Raw genomic sequence first — 17,283 nt, 5'->3', positions numbered from 1 at the left:
AGTTGAAAAGGCAGGGCAAGTGTTATCCTTTGTGGTAAATATAGCTGAAGTTCACGATTGCAGTACAGAAGAGAGAATAAAAGACTTTAGAATCCTTTATAATACAGAACAAAGAAAAATACAGTATCTCAAAGTTTTAGATGGAAAATAAACCAGCTAGAGAATCCATTCGTTCTTTTTTTGTGTGTTTGTTTTTTGGTGGATAGCCATTACTGGAGTCTGAACCCTTGACCTTGGTGTTATCAGCACTACACTTTCCCAAGTGAGGTGACTAGCCAGCCCCCATTCATTCCTCACTAGTTGTCATGGGGTAAAGGCAGAAAAGGAACAGAGTGGGTGTGAAAGGGGGCATAAATAAATTTAGGGCCACTTTAAAAATGCATAGATGGCTCAGTGTAAAGAACTGAAAGTACAAGTAAAAATTGCTAAACAATTGAAATCCTGCCACTTACTTGTATAGAATATAATGTCTCCACAGAAAAGAATTCTTAAGACTTTAATCAAGTGCAAAGGCAGTTAATAAAGTTGACATCTGAGAACCCCCAAGGGGATAGAATAATTAATAGCTACTGTTAATTGTGATCAGTTGACATGACAGCAGAGAAAGATCTGTGACCAGGGAAGAAGAATGAGTCATTGATTTATAAAAGGACCCATTGGTCAAGTAAATGAAGCTGCTTTCTAAGGCAAGTTGGGAATTGAATTGAGCATTTTAACCAAATAAACTCCAGGAAAAGACTGGGGTGAGGGAAAGAGTGTCTGTTAGGCAGTTGATGGTTCATACCCAGCTCACCATCTACCTGGTTGTTTCCTCCATGTCTTGCTTTCCTTGCTCAGCCCCTGTCATCAGATATTCAAAGACTTGGGAGGAAATGGCTTTCTGAGAAGCTTGTGGGAGTCAAAAAGTCAGTGAGCTAGAAAACCATGTGGAAAGGCCTTTTTCAGCTCAAGGAATCATTGCTAATAAATGACATTTTAAAAAATAAAAAAATCCTCTCTTGTTCCTCTTACAGTACTTGTTTCTCTTACTTCTGGAGTCCACCCTGAGGAAGAATTACCTTGTTCAGACATCATTTAGATTCTGTCATTCTCCTCAAAATCTACTGAGATCCGCAGTTGTTTGGGAACCAAATTAAAAGCAAGGCCTGTGGAGTCTTTGTTTGACCATTTCTCTTCCCAGCTGTGCAATGTCCAGCATTGTCATTTTAACATTTTGCTTGTGTTAAGCTAGCCAAGAAAACCATGCAAACCTCTTAAATCAATAGCTTCTCTCACCTAATTATTCAAAACAGGATGCCAACTACTGTCATTATCACATGAAATCCATACACTAACCAACCTCCAACATATGTAAACACACACACATACCATCTTATAGACGTTGTTTCATCTTACTGTACATACCTTAATATCATTAGTATTTGTGCTTTTCTTGATACGGTTGTGGCTAATTTCATGGCTGCATGAAATGTGAGAGTTGGAAGAAACCTTAGCATTTTAGAAGTATGTTGTCCAGAGGGGTTGCGTAGCTAGATAGTGGAAGGACCAAAATGATAAGCCAGACTGTCAGCCTTATGCTTTCTCCACCAGGAGAATCGTGATGGTGAAAATAAACACACACTGATGAAAAAGTGGATCGGTATATAAATTTGCATCCTGTTTTTCAGCTGTGTGATGATATTAAAAATCAAAACTGCATTACTTCCTATTGTGAATGCAGTATTATCATTTTATTCTTCATTTGTAACCCGTGTTGATAAATAATAAAGATCATAGACAACACACATAAAATTAGTTAATTTTCTCTTTGTTGGATACCGTAATGTGTTATAATTTTCTCCTCTATGCCTTTACAATCCATATCAATCTTGACATGCCAAACCTTCGTTCTATCTTGCTTTTCTTCACAATTTGCCCTGAAAATATTGCTCCCATAAAGTGCACATTTGTATCCTTTTTCTAAGTAGTAAATACATACATGGCCTTTGTCTAAGAAAATTTAGTTATATAGGCTGATTCACCTGAGTCACTTCTGTTACAGAGCTTCTGTGTAACATTGAGGACATTGTTAAGATCCATCCGAGTGCCCATCTGTCTTCTTTACCCTTGAAATTTTACCCTCCACCCCCACCTCTTGTCCTTCTCTTTATTTCCGTCTTTCACCCTTTTCTCCCTCCTCTCACTTTTTTTTAAAACGAAGCTGTGCATCTGTTTTAGTTAGAATAAAAGCTTTGTCTCTCTCGAGCGATGTTATCAGCACTGCGGATATAACTGGGCTGTTTCTATCGTAGCATCTCAAAATCTGATACTGATTCTTCTGTTACAGGCAACAGTATGGGCTTTAAAAAAAAATCAATTCCTGTATTTCTTATCTGTTTCCCTGCTTCTAGGATAACTGAATCTTTCATAACTAATGAGGATATTGAATTCTGAGAGCTTTACGGGGAAAATATATTGCAATTTGTGTTTTTTAAAAAAACTAAGGCTGTAATTAAATATAACTATAGCTTAATTTAGATCCATTTTACATTAGCTTGATAGGAATTGGTTAATACACAGTTCACTCTAAAAACTTTTCTTTGTGAAAACATTAATTTTTCTGCCAATGTGCTTGGCTATGGACTTCTGAAGGAAAAACTCAGTTGATTTTAGATTCTCAATAGTTAGCAGGAGAATTAGAAGGGCTGTTCTGGGTCTCTAATTTTTAAGATGTTTCAGTTTACATTAGATGTTGATTGAACACACAGAGATGTGACTGTCTGGACGCCAGTTAATAAGCAAATCTAAGCAGGTCTAGAAGTTCTGAATTGATTATTGGGTCTTAATGCCTTGCTTTTTGTTTGTGTCATTGAATCAAATATACTCATCTTCTCTGGTAGTCTGTTTTATTAAAATTCCCAAAGCATAGTAGGTAGTTTGTATGTCAGATTCCACCTGTCTTGAATGAGCTCATGTATTTTTCCGTCAATACCCAGGAATATCACTTAATCCCCATGGCCTTCTCTAATGGTCTCTGATCATTTCTCACTATGTTTAAGATTCTTTTATTATCCAAGAGTATTAATGTTTTTCCCATTGTTCTTTGATTATAAAATATTATTTAACAACAATATTGAAACAAGAATGTTATAACTTGAACACATTTGGGGAAGTCTTTTGAAACAGAAACATATAGTTTCTATATATCATATTTATCTCTCAAGCATCAAGTAAACTCAGAACACGTGGCTTGCTTGGAGCATATGTGGGAAGTGTTCTCTTAGGGCAGATGTTTTGCCCAACATAACACATGACCCTGCATGGTGGTGCTAGAATTTCCACAACAAGTAAAGAAAATTCTTTTTTTTCCATATCCCTCAAATCTTCTTTATGCCAGTATTATCACCTACTAGAATGAGAATCACTAAATTTAATTAGACCTAGGATAGAGGTACTTATTGACTTTCTGTGTTTGAAATCAAGTGTTAATATTTTAATTCATCCCTGAAGTTTTGGCACAGCGTACCACAGGCCATCTGTTTGAAATAATTCTGGGTAATGGGATTTAAAAACAATGTCTTTTAGGGAAGGCCTAACACAGGGTTAATACCTTCTAGATGGATGGCATCTGTGATTGTTAGTCTGTTCTTACATTAAAATCAAACTTAAACTTTTTCCTCAGTATTAATGTATGATCACAACCACATTTTTGAACTTTTTAAAAAGAATTATATAACTACAATATTTCTTTACATGTAATGATCATTAAAGACTAAAATTTTTTCAGAATTTATCATAATTAGCTAAATTATAGCAGACAACATAAGTGGTATCATTCTGGTTAGCCCTATACTATTTTCATATGGGACTTACAAGTTTTTTAAGTGCTTTACCATACATTATTTTGCTCATTCCTTACAGTAATACTATGAAATTGGCTTGGAAGATTTCGTTCTCCCAATACACAGAGGAAACTGGCTTAACACAGTTAAGTGAGGTGGCTTGTCCAAAAGCACTTGCCTAAAACGGTGCGGTTCAAACTAGTCTATATTTAAATATTTTCACCAGTCTCTAAATATTCAGCATTCAGCAGTCTGTATTTAAGTATTTTCCCACTCTGTAATTTAATGTCTTAATTTATCTCTTTCCCCAGCATCACATGCCACTTCTGTCACCTCGCTCACCAGGCTCCAGCCACATTGGGCTTCTCTTTGTTCTTTCCACATGTGGCAAAGGACTTCCCACTTGCTGCTCACTGCACCTGGGGTGCTGGTTCCCTCTTTTCACCTGGTGACATCTAGTCATCACAGAGGTCTCAGTTGAAATGTTGCTTCCTCAGAGAAACCTTCCTCTAAGCCATCAGACAAACTCAGTTCTTCCTCCTACCATCTTTCAGTGATCCCTTAATTAGCCATCAATTTATACTGATATATTTACCTATGTGATAGTTTGTTTAGCAGCTGTTCTCTCCACTAGTCAGTGAGTCTAGTGAAGTCAGGAACCACACCTGTTTGGCCCATTGCTAGTCACCAGTTCTAATGCAATGTTTGGCACATAGTAGCTGCTCAATAAACATTTCTGGTCTGAGTGAGTGAGTGAATCCATGTTGGTGGTACATAGCTCCTTTTCCAAGCGTAGTTCTCTGTTACATGAGGGAATATCAGAATTTATATAGATCTTCTTCCATTTCCTGGGAACATGCATATAGAAATGACCTTTTGATGCTTGAATGATTTAAGCAAGTCTTAGAAAATTACCAAGAGAACAGTTTTAAAAAATAAAATGGATTATCCAGGGAAATTGTGGAATCTCCTTCCCTTGAGGTTAATCAAAGGAAAGCTTAATTAATTTTGAGGTAATATGAACTGTATTGCTATGTGAAGGCTATGAGGTATGAACAAGAATATTTGGAAGTTCAAAGATTCTTTATTTTAATGTTTGATTCTTTTTCTAGAACTCAACTCTTTGCTTGTTCCTGAGTAAGGAGGGTGCTTCAGAATTCTACCTTGATTCTGATTTCCTTTTCTCCACCGTGATGTACAGTCAGTTCTGTGTAACATGACATGTATGTTCCAAAAAATCATTGCATTTTTGCAGAATCACACAGGAGAAATCACAGGGCTTATGGGGGAAATGGAACTAGGGGCAGAATACTGAAAACTTTGTCAGTGGCACATTTTAAAAAAAAGGAACCTAATAAAAAATGGTAACTAAGTTTTACATGTATTAGATGGTTAAGAAATACATAAATACTACAATAAATTTAGTACCTTGAAAAAGATCTGCAGTTTGCTTGTGGAAGTGAGTGTTCAAGCGTTGTAGCTTGTAAGTTGCTGTGAAGTGGTGGAAGCAGGGCTTTCTGAAATTGGAGGGAATGTTGTACCCCCAGATGTGGACGTGTGCAGCTCATAACATGGATGTGTACTGAGGTCTACTTGACATGTGTGTGCATTGTGTGTTTCTTTGTGGCTTGGTGCAGCTGGGTGCAGTTTTCAGTATTCAAATAATTTTTCTCATTAGTGAAATTGGGCCTAAGCAAACATGAGATTTGTGTCATGCTCAAAGTGTTCCCTACTATATCAATTGCATTGGAATACATTTGCACTTTTAAAATAAGTGTCACAGTAGAACTGACTATAGTAGGGGGGGGAAGGGGGCGGGGACTTGGGGTCAGAAAAACTTAATTCTGGTCCCAGAGCTGCCATTTCTAAAGTGGAACCTGGGGGCCGATCCCGTGGCTCACTCGGGAGAGGGTGGCACTGGGAGCGCAGCGGGAGCGCCGAGGCCGTGTGTTCGGATCCTGTATAGGGATGGCCAGTGCGCTCACTGGCTGAGCAGGGTGCGGGCAACACCACACCGAGGGTTGCGATCCCCTTACTGGTCACACACACACACACACACAAACAAATAAAATAAAATAAAGTGGAACCTGGGCAAGCTCCTTGCCTCTCACCCCATCTCTATCTTTGAATAGAGGTGATGATAACCAACATCACTGAGCTGTTCTGAGGACTAGATAGTAATGAAGGTGAAAACATTTTGTAAAGTGTAAAATGCTCTCCAAAGTCAAGATTATTTTTTCCAGTTTGCTTATTTCAGAGTTAGAGACAGTAGCTGAAGAAAAATGTAGAGCTGAAAATTAAATCACTCATGGCTTTTATTCAGGAAAATATGCAGACCTACCTTTTGAATAAGAGCAAAGCTCATGTCTAAAGGGAAAGAAGAGAAAGTGACTGGCAAAGATGCCTGTGGACATGTGTGTAATGTCACTTTTTAGTCTCAGCCTTTGGGTCATTGTGTGCCTGGTGCAGCAATTTGAGTGCAGTGGTAAGAGAAGCCAGTGAGAAGAAACGGAAGAGATGGTCTTGCTAAATGAAAGTGGGAGGAGCAGAAATGGGGTGCCCAATGAATATTGAAAAGCACTGCTATAGCTCTCCTACGATGGCATCTCAAAGCCATCCTAGCCCAGTGGTCCTTTGGAAACTGGCACTGCATGTATGACACCAACCATTCTCCATCTCTCACTCCCTCTTGTTCTTCCTGCTGTAAAAGATCCAGAGCAAACGTGGGAGAAAAAATCAAAATTACTTTGTGGACAAATCAGTTTATACCCAGAATATGGCTAATACAGAAGAAAAAAATCTAGCAGATTCATTGATACCATCTCTTTCCGCTTTTAGCTAAGTTTTTTAATTTGGATAAAAAACTATTCTATATTGGAAAATTAGTTGTGGATTATTGTCCAGCTTTGGATTAATTGAAATACACACCATTTGACAGGAATATATTTTAGTAAATAACTCCTACCTTCACAGTTTTATTTATTTATTTAATACCAGAAGACTTTTTTTTTTTTTTTTGATAATCTATTATGCACCTGGGGTACAATGTTGATTTTCAGTAATTGTGTACAAGTGTGATGGTCAGATCAGAATAGTTAGCTAATTCATCATTACAATAAACAATCATTCTCTGTGTCCATAACCAATTCCTTATTAGTCTTCCTTCCTCTCCCCTCCCCTTCTCCACCTCTAGTAACCACGGTTCTTTTCTCTCTTTCTAAAAGTTCAGCATATTACTGTGATTGTAGTTTCTCTCTCTTTCTCTCTCTATTTATTTGTTTATGGATTCAGCTCCTGGTTATGAGTGAGAACATGTGGTATTTCTCTTCCTGCACCTGGGTTATTTTGTGTAGGATAATTTTCTCCAGGCTTATCCACATTTCTGCAAATGGTAGAATTTCATTCTCTTTTATGGCTAAGTAGTATTCCATTGTGTATATATACCACAATTTCCTTATTCAGTCATTCATTGATGGACATTTAGGTTGATTCCATCACCTGGCTATGGTAAATAGAGCTGCAATAAACATGGGAATGCAGGTATCCCTCTAACATGATGATTTCCAATCCTCTGGATATATCCCCAGTAGTGAGATGGCTGGATTGTATGGAAGATCTATCTGTAGTTGTTTGAGGAACCTCCATGCTGTTCTCCATAATGGTTGTGCTAATTTACAGTCCCACCAACAGTGCAGAAACCTTTGTAGTTTTAATTCCCTAGAATGTTCTGTGTTATAAGGGTGTTTTCTTCCCCCCCCCCCCGACCTTTGAAAGGGCATCAACAAATGAAATAGATTATTCATGTGGAAAAGTTCTCCCTTAACTGATTTTGGAGACTCTTCAGTATGGCAGTGAGTAAGTCAATGTAACATTCTTTACTTAGAAGTGGGGGGTTGCTATTTTCTCTGCAAAACTTCACATCCTTTATGGCATGTGCTTCTGAACTGTTTCATATATACCACTTGTGGTGGGGGTTTTTTTGTTTGTTTTTTGTTTTTTTGCCTGTTTCTGGAATCAAAGCATCGTCTTGCAAATTCTGTAATATAAGTGACTTGTTCCATGTTCCTTCTAGTCCAATGAGTTGATACAGAGAGTAATATTAATTATGTGTAATAACCGAGTAAAGAATTTAGTTTTTATTGTGGTAAAATTTGCCATTTTAACCATTTCTACAAAAAGTCCACTTAAATTAGCACATTTCTCTTCCACAACCACATTTTTCTTCTCTAAAGCTTGCAGAATGTCCACCTTCCAACATAGAATTAAGATTTAGTTTTGATTTTATTTTTTCTGATTTCAATAAATTTAACTGATTGTGGGAGTTTAAAAAAAAAAAAAAAAAGGGCCCAAGGAAAGTTAGGCCTGACTTAGCAAAAGGCCAGCTCCAGAATCAATAAGCAAATACATTTCTAGCACTACTGTGTATTAGGTAATGTACTTAAAATACAAAATACATTTGCACATAAGACATAGTCCCAGTCTTTAATAAGTGTATATCTATTGGATAATTATGATAGATGAACATGAAAAATAACAATAGAAGACAAAGACCTAAAGGGTGGTAAAGATAGTACTTGCTGTTAGAACTCAGGGAAGGCAGAGAATGATGAAGTGATGAGGGGAAGTTCTAGAGGACTTGGCTCAGGGCTGAGCCCCAAAGGAGCCCTAGGCTGTCAATAGAACTGAGAGCTTTTTAGTCAGGAGCAAGAGCACGGTCAAAGGTGCAGAGGCAGAGGGATGTATGAGTATTTTTAGAGGGTCATGATTTGTTTCTAGATTATAGTCTAATGTTTCTTTCATGGTCCTCAGAATAACTTTTTTCTGATGGTTTAGAGCTGGAAAAAACCCATCTTTGCTGTCACTTCCTGTGAATATGCCCCATGCAGTGGATCATATTTAATCCTGAGTGATCCATGCTGCAGAGTCATAATGTTTGATTGATTTCAACACAGAGGGGTCTGCTTCCCTTCTTTGTCTTTCAGAATGTATGTCCCTCACAATCAGGCATTGTATCTGTGGTTTTCACTGTGGAATATACATCCAGTATGCAAAGTGTTTAATTTAGTAATAGCTATAATCATAACAGCATGGCATGCTTAAAAAAACTCAATAACAATAACAAAACAAAAAATGACATTAGCATAGCGGCGTCAGTATTATCAGGAGGATCTGAGCTGTGTGCTTTTTACCAGTTCCAGGAATGAGTTTGTGCTGAAGCATCTATTCTGGGTCATTCTGTCCCTCTTTCAATCCCTGATGTCCATTCGTGAAATGATCTAGTTTTCTAGGATTTTAAAAACAATGGGTGGTTTGGCCTATTTTTTTTTTTAACCTCTGAAAGCATAACTGGACAAAATTAAAACTAATTCATTAGCCTTATTGTCATCAGCTCCATGGTCTAATTAGCTTGAAATTCTTGGTCCTTTATAGAAAGAGTAATGTTCCCTTTAAGGCATATACCAGAGTTTGAAGAGATGAAGTAATTCTTAACAGGTAATAATGACCTTATTAACTGTTGTCTGAATTACTACGTTTTTGATAGTATTTTGGGATCATAGTTCTTCATCTGATTAAGTGAAAATTTTTCAAGTATTAGAGTTAAGTCAGCCAGGACTCAAAATGTGTTACCTTCTGGTTTCTATGACCTTTCACAAATTACCTAGATATCTCTGATCCTTCGTTTCCTTGTCTATAACAAGAGATTAATAACAGAATCTACTCATGGGGTTGTTATAAGGATGAAAATGACATATATAAAGCTCAAATTAGCACTTGGTAACCAACAGCTGTTACTAATTTTGGGTCATAATATTCTTAGAAGTCATTCCGTTTGTGTCTTGCACAGCATGAGAAGCTGATACACGAACTAGAAGAGGAGAGACACTTACGTCTTCAAAGCGAGAAGCGGTTGCGGGAGGTGACCCTAGAGTCTGAGCGCAACAGAGTTCAGATGCGTGGCCTGCAGCAGCAGTTCTCCAGGTATCGTTCTTACCTGAGCAGGATGCTTCCTAAAGGGCAGCCCTCCCTGCATAATAACACCTTGGACTGAATTTCCATTGTGCAATCCTCTGTTGCATGTGATGAGCTAATTTCCCAACAGTTTAGACCACCTATTCTGGCCAAGCTATCCTATTGCTTCTGGACCAGTTTTCTGAAGCTTTCCATTTATACCTTATATTGTCTGTGCTTTGTTGAAACTGGTTGTCTTTTCTTCCCTGATGGCTTCCCAAGGGGTTTTTCAGTGAGTTATTGTGGCTTTGTGGCCTGCAGGTATGTCCTGTGTAAGGTCAGCCAGGATGAGATTTCACTGGTGATAACAATCCTGTTTTAAGATAGAGTGTGAATCTAATCATTCAGTAAGCTCTTATTTGCTTAGAGGAAATATTTAGGAGTAGTGGGGAAAAAAATGTTCTTTTCATTTAAAAAGACATAACTAGAATTTGAAAGGAGGATTCTGAAAAAGTAGCTCTTGGGTTTAATTTCAGCACAGTCAGAATCTTTCCCTTTCCAATTATAGTTAATATGGGGGCAGGTGACTGTTCAGCCTATGATGTTAAAATCTGTTCAGTTCCATGGGGCAGGGGGACCTTGTGCGTTTACAGTCCTGGGATCAGATACAGAAACTGTGAGAGTCAGTCTGCTTTTGTTTCTATGCTTCACCATTTACAAAATCAGGAAAACAATTTGTTTCGCTTCTTCATGAGGTATTTGAGAAGTTGCACCAAAATCATGAACATACTGTTTGGACCTTGTCTTAAACTTACTCCTAGGATTTGGATAACTGTATGATTGCTGATGGATAATATCACTTCCTCATTATGAGGCTTTTGTAATGGTAGTTTAATTTTTAGATGTTACAGGGAGAGACCAAAGCCTAGCTTCCAGATTATTTACCTCACTGTGGCTAATACCACAAATGCTTGCAACTTTGTTTTAGGGGCTGCTTAGAGGAAAAGGGCAGGAAGGATGGATGACTGTGTGTTCAGTGTCATAATTTAACACCCGGTTCAACTTATCAAGCCCATGATAATACACATGTGCTGTAGAAATGCACCAATCAATACTTTAACAAATGCATGTCCCATCCCTCACAGGCTATTACTTACACCACCTTAGGCCCGATGAATGAATGATTTTTCATTCAGTTTGGCGAATCTCACTGTATGACTCCCAACTTGAAATAATAGATCCCCTCTTCAAAGTGACTTTAAAATAAGCATGGCTTTGTAGTAATTGCCATTTTAATGATATGAGAAAAGAAGAGGAAGATCTTGCTATCCTTGCTCTGTCTAATTGAGGTATCTCTATATTCAAGCTATTGATTTACACAGCATAAGACACATGGCACTGTAAATTATTTTCGTATGATGCTGGGTCATTTGCTGTAAATCAGGTGACAATCCCATACAGATTTGAGTTACACAAGAGCCAAGACTACATTGTAGGTTGAAAGAGAAGATAATTATATCTATAATAAATAGTGGTTGGTTTTACATATTACTTTTGTGAGAATTTTTTTTCCAGTATAATCAGTTTTCTTATGTAAAGCTTCATTGACACTGGAAAATTCAGGTCCGATGACAGCTGGACAACTAATGTAAATCAGCAGAAGATGGAGAAAAAGCATGTTTTAACAAATAAGATAATTTGAGTGGATCCACTGAATCCACTGAACCATTTCTGGTGGCATTTCACACTTTAAACTTTGGTTTTTAAGGTATTTCTAGTTATGCTTATTTAAACAACCCTGTTCATTTAGCTCTAAAATTCTCGATATTATAGGATATTCCTATATTGCATAACCTTTGGACATGAGCAGTATTCAAAATGGTCATATAGTTACTAAATCCAAAGTATATATTTATAATTTTCTTCTTTCTTACCCTTGGTCAGTGAGTTTGTTTTGTATGTGATAATATCTGGGATGTGGAATTACTTTGAGCACTGTTCATGGGCTGAGGTTACTTTTTAAAATTCAGCTAATCACCTTTCTTAAGTGACATAGTGTGGCTTACAATAAAAGCTAGACTGACACTAAGGCTGATGAAAACAGAAAATAAAGGCCACAGAAGGATAATGTTGACAGGTCATTGTAATCACATAACCCAGCAAACTTTCTGAGAATGAGCATTTAATGTAGCTGTAAGATTCCTGGCAGACAAGATGAAAAGATAAAAATGATATGTAGTTCTTATCTCATAGTCAAAAGCTACTATTCCTTAAAGAGGGAAACAGTCTCTTTGGTAATAAATTCATAATAGAATGCATCACATAGGCCTCTTCACAGAAGACGCTAAAGGATACAGCAGACAATGGTCCAAGGTGGCGCAAATTAGGATTAATTCTTACAAGTGTTAGTACTGCCACTGTGTCACTTGTGTCTGAAAATTAACCAGTTTCTGAATTTTATAATGTATGAAATAGGAATGCTGGGTCCATGTCTAAGGGTAAACAAGTGAAAGAAGAACTACTCTAGTGCTTGAGTTTCTCAAATCAACCAGTGCATTGCAAATTCATGGGAACATCTAAATATATATGTATCTAATACAGATGCTCCTCAATTTATGATGGGGTTTTGTTCTCATTATACCCATCCTAAGTTGAAAATATTGTAAGTCAAAAATTCATTTAATACACCTAACCTACTGAACATCATTCCTTAGCCTAGCTTACCTTAAGTATGCTCAGAACACTTACATTAGTCTACAGTTGGGCAAAATCATCCAACAGAAAGCCTATTTTATAAAAGTGTTGAATATCTCATGTAACTTATTGAATAGTGTACCGACACAGTTTCTACTGAATGCATATCATTTTCATATCACTATAAAGTTGAAAAATTGTAAGTTGAACTGTTGTGAGTTGGGGGCCGTCTTTACTTATTTTATGAACCTGGGGCACAAAGGCATTAGATGATGAGGGCTGGGCTGGGTGACGTGTCTTCTTGGTATGTTTGGCAGTGTAGACATGGGAGCCTCTAGACAGTAGCTAGGGTATTCCGAGTCTCAGCTTCAAGGACAAGGGGAGGCAATGGGCGAGAAGTAAATAATGAAGTTGAAGCTGGGACAGTTAGGTGTATGTAGGAAGGAGAGTTTAGGTGTCAGGATGAGTGATTCAGGAGTGTTAGTCCAGGGCTCGGTTTTATGCAGTTTCAGCTGTGTGATGGGCCTGGTGGCTTGAACCAGGCAAACCTGGACATTTGTGATTATCTGTATCAATGAGTAATGGGATCTCTTAGGTGATAAAAAATCTATAAAAATGTTTGAATGAGTAGTTCTCTTTTATATCACCACCAAACCTTCAGCCACAATCCCTTCCTCCTTCCTGACCTCTCAGTAGGGTGTGATGATTGGTAGTGGTCCAAAGTTTGGGCAATTTAAAAAAAAAAAGCAAAAAAAAGATATGTGGCCAGAGGTTACATAATCAGCTCTAAGCTCACACATCAGAAATTGTCTGCACTAAGGATGATTCAGACGGGCATAATACACTTATTTCAGACCATTTACATTCTTTAATGTAAATACAGAGAAGGAAAAAAAAAAAACAGATACTTTCAAATTAGGCCTTCCTCACAGTTGAGGGAGCACTTTTATAAGGTAGTTCTTACCGGCAGGTAGTGTAGTGATATCATCTGGCCTCCTCTTCTTTGTCTTATTATTTGGTGATATAAATCAAAGAAGCTTTCCAGATGTGATCATGATTATTTAACCCATTGTCTGTGTGGTGGACATGCCTGGGCATATTTTATGAGGGATTAGCTTTATAACCATACAGAATTCCATAACTGTCTCCACCTTCTTAACCCCTCTAACTGCTTGTTTCAATTGTGATTGTCCTGCCAGCCAAGGTCAACAGTGTGGACAGAGATTATGGCACTGCATTACTCCTGTGTAATGGTAATCAGTATTTGAACCCCCAGCCTCTTTATTCCACCTTGAGTTGATGAAGTGTTTGTGCTTCAGTTAGATTCATCTAACAGGCACTTTCAGGAGCATTGTCTCCAAGCTGAAGTAACAGTGGTGAGTTAAAATAAGTGATTTTTTAAAAATAGGCTTGTGAAGAGATAAGCAACTCTACAGAGTGCTGATTTCATGCAAACTATACATGATTTGCACATGTATTTGAAGGGGTCCCTTTGGAAACAATCTAATGAATTTATAGATTATTACTGAGAGCTGCTGTTTTTATCAGATAATGACTAATTTTATGGTGTGTACAATAAGAACACAGCATGTGTGCTCAAAATGTAGAATCCACATAGAGAAATCTTATGTCCATTTATGAGCAAAATGACATATTTATGTTATATATGCCATATATATTATGGTATAGATTTAAATGAAGGGGAATTTTGTCCAGGTTCAGGACAGCCAGAGTTCATACTTGTTAATAGGTTATCATGCTGAGGCATGAATCGTCAAAAGAAATGAATGATTGCATAGTGATAACAATGATAATACATGTTTTTATCAGGTGACAGCTCTATGCTGCAATATTTTGAAGTTTTAAATTAGAATCTATCTGGCAGACTTACCAAGTGGCACAGATACTTTGTAAACTATCTACGCTTAGCAAACCATTTCACACCCAAAGTACCAGGATTTGGAGTTCTATAGCCTTGAAAAGTTTCGTGTATGTGTTTACACCAGGCATTGTACCTAAGGAAGGGGAACAATTAAGTTTGTCGCTCATAATTGACCAGGATAGTTAAGAATCACCCAAATGGAGCCCAAGCTTTCATTCCCTACTTCCAGGATTTCTCTGCACCTGTTCTGCCCACCTCCCCAGCATGGCTGTCAGCTGCCTTGAAGCTGTTTCTTTGCTTGCTATAATGGGGATTCTCCTATCACAGTTGATTGGTATGCTTAAGTGCAGTCTGCTGCATGCTCACCTTCAAGGAGCCATAAATGGAGACGATTTTACCGCTAAACTTGTTCATTGGTTGCTGTTCACATTATCGGCTCTCAGAGACTTTATGGAATCCTAGGGTTCCTTTTCTGCTGCCCAAGCTGTAAGCACCTGGCACAGAAGTGTGTGTTAAAGAGGATAATATGCCCTCAAATGTTCTACCCACGTACTCCTTTCTGCCTCTGTATTTGCCTGGTACATTAAAAGAATATTTTCTCTGCATCTTCAGAAGGAGTAAAACATAACAAGATGAGAAAAGCTGTCAATTGACCTTTGGACAACCAACAGTGCACGGCTCTTGTGCTTCTCTTCTGCATTTGTTCCCATCCCAGATCGTTCGTCAACTTTAACTTGTCTCAGAGGCCGGCTCTACTGAGTGCCTTGTTCTTCCTGATGAGTATAAAGGGCAATTATCTATTGATTTGGAGCTGCTATTTCCACACCATCAGCAATATTTCTGGCTGAGACTTTTCAGAAAAGTGGGGGCCTCTCATCTGCTTTGTATGAATCTACTAGAAGTTCAAAATGGCAAAGCATCACTGGTTGAAAGATAAATTTTCTTCAAATTGCAACAAATGGAAGAAAAGATTTTAAATGGCATCTTTTAAAATGCCTGGTTAACGTAATATGGATCATGTTTTGGTGTCAGAAATTTATATCTTAGTGAGGTAGCATCACTTACAAGCTCTCGTGTGAGCAAAGCTGAGGGAGGCTAAAACCAACTACTTAGAGAACTGGAAAGAAAAACCATTTTCAGTTCCCTGTGACTACCAACATACGGAATGCTGAGCATTCCTGAGAATTCCTTTGTATTTCTGTTTCTTCCTAAGAAATGATGACATTCTCATGTGTTTCTTTTTAAATTCTTTTTTAAAAAGCTGTGTGTTGCTGAGTAGATAACATGAAAGTTATATTTTCTATTATTCCTCCCTGGTGAAGAAAACAGTATTTGATTCAGTATTTTATCCTCCTCAAGATTGCCAGGACCTGGTTTCAGCCCTGCTTCTAACTAGCTTAATAACTCTAGTTAAGTAATTTGACCCTTCTGGGTCTCAATTTGCTCATCTATAAAATGAGGAAATTGAATTACACTATAGTTTTATAATGCTTTTTATGCTTTTTTAAAGACAGTGCATTAGAAACGAAACGTGTTTATTAGGTGAAGTAAAAATGCTGCTGTTGTAACCAGGTCTTCTTGAAGTTTCTAACAGTGGGCTTTCATGTTGAGGTCCTAGTGTCGGCTGTCTTACCGTCCATGCTGTGATCACAGCAAGGCTCTCTGGGACTGAGGTTTTTGGCTGTGTCTCTTTTGGTCACTTGACTCTGGAGATGTCGAGATTAGAAAACTGCCAAGCTTGGATGAAAAATTTCTGTTGAGGACAGCCAAAATTAAATACTGAGGAACTTGACTGGCAAAAGGAGGTTAAGATACTCTGCAGTGAACGTTACCGTCATTGCTCTTGGCTCTGATGCCCACTCCAAGATTTATTTGAACTGGTTTGGGAAAAAGGCTTGAACAGAGAGAACTTTATGATGACCAGAACTGTTTTCACTTCTAAACAATTTCTCTGAAGAAATAGCCATCAATAAAAACACCAGTGATTTAGTCTCTCCTCTAAACATTTTTTCAATTACCTGTTATAACTCCTAATGTGTTACTATTCCCAACACACTTTTTCTTGGAAGAAAATAAAAGGGATATAAAAGAATAGGTTTTATTTTAAAACTGGAAACTAATTTATTTCTATTCTCAAAAATAAATGCTTTATTCTTTTGGTCAAGTTTAGAGAATATATACCTTTTTTTAGGTATATAGTTTGATAAGTTCTGACAAGCATATGCCCTCATGTAAACATCCCCACAACCAAAATATAGAATATTCCCATGCCCCTGACAAGTTCCCTCCCCACACCCCATACTCCTGTCAGCTATTAATCTGATTTCTTTCCCTATAGTTCTCTTTTCCAGAAAATCTCATAAGTCAAGTTACAAAGTATTTAACTTCTTCTTATGTGGCTTCATTTGGCATGATTCTTTTGAGATGCATTTATGTTGTATGTATCAGCAGTTCATTCCCTTTAACTGCTGAATAGGATTCCACTGTATAGATGTACTACCATTTATTTATCTGCTGCTGATGGACGTTTGGGTTTCTTCCAGTTTTGGATGAGTATGATTAAAGCTGCTGTAAACATTCATGCCCAGATCTTGGGGTATTTTCATGTCTCCTGGCAAATAGAGTGGGATTACTGTCATATAGTGAGCATTTCTTTATGAGAAACTGCCAAACTGTTTTCCAAAGTAGCTATGCCATTTTGCAATATATAGAGGGTCTAGTCGTTCCACATTGATAAATGCTTCTTGAACAATAAAACGTAGATACGGAAAACCACACAAAAGAAATGTTAGGCTTAATGAATTATTCTAAGGTGAACACCCTTGTAACAAACACTAGGTCAAGAAAGAAAACTCTGCCAGCCACCCAGAATCTCCTCCAGGTACCTCTTCCCAATCTCAACCTTCATCTTCACCCAATAAGTAATGATTATCCTGA

The 17,283-nt window shown here is 37.6% G+C and overlaps 1 protein-coding gene across 1 annotated transcript in view; it reads left to right on the top strand.

The window, feature by feature from the left end:
• Positions 1-17,283, top strand: part of NCKAP5 (NCK associated protein 5) — a 787,163-nt gene that overhangs the window by 395,813 nt on the left and 374,067 nt on the right. Inside the window, exon 5 of the mRNA XM_063085140.1 lies at positions 9,667-9,800. Coding sequence (XP_062941210.1) covers positions 9,667-9,800 — 134 coding nt within the window. The remainder of the gene's footprint in view (positions 1-9,666; positions 9,801-17,283) is intronic.

This window comes from Cynocephalus volans, chromosome 1 (genome assembly GCF_027409185.1).
Source record: "Cynocephalus volans isolate mCynVol1 chromosome 1, mCynVol1.pri, whole genome shotgun sequence".
In the NCBI taxonomy this organism is placed as follows: Eukaryota; Metazoa; Chordata; class Mammalia; order Dermoptera; family Cynocephalidae; genus Cynocephalus; species Cynocephalus volans.
Note: the sequence above shows the minus strand (reverse complement) of the source record. Positions and strands in the feature narration are given on the sequence as shown.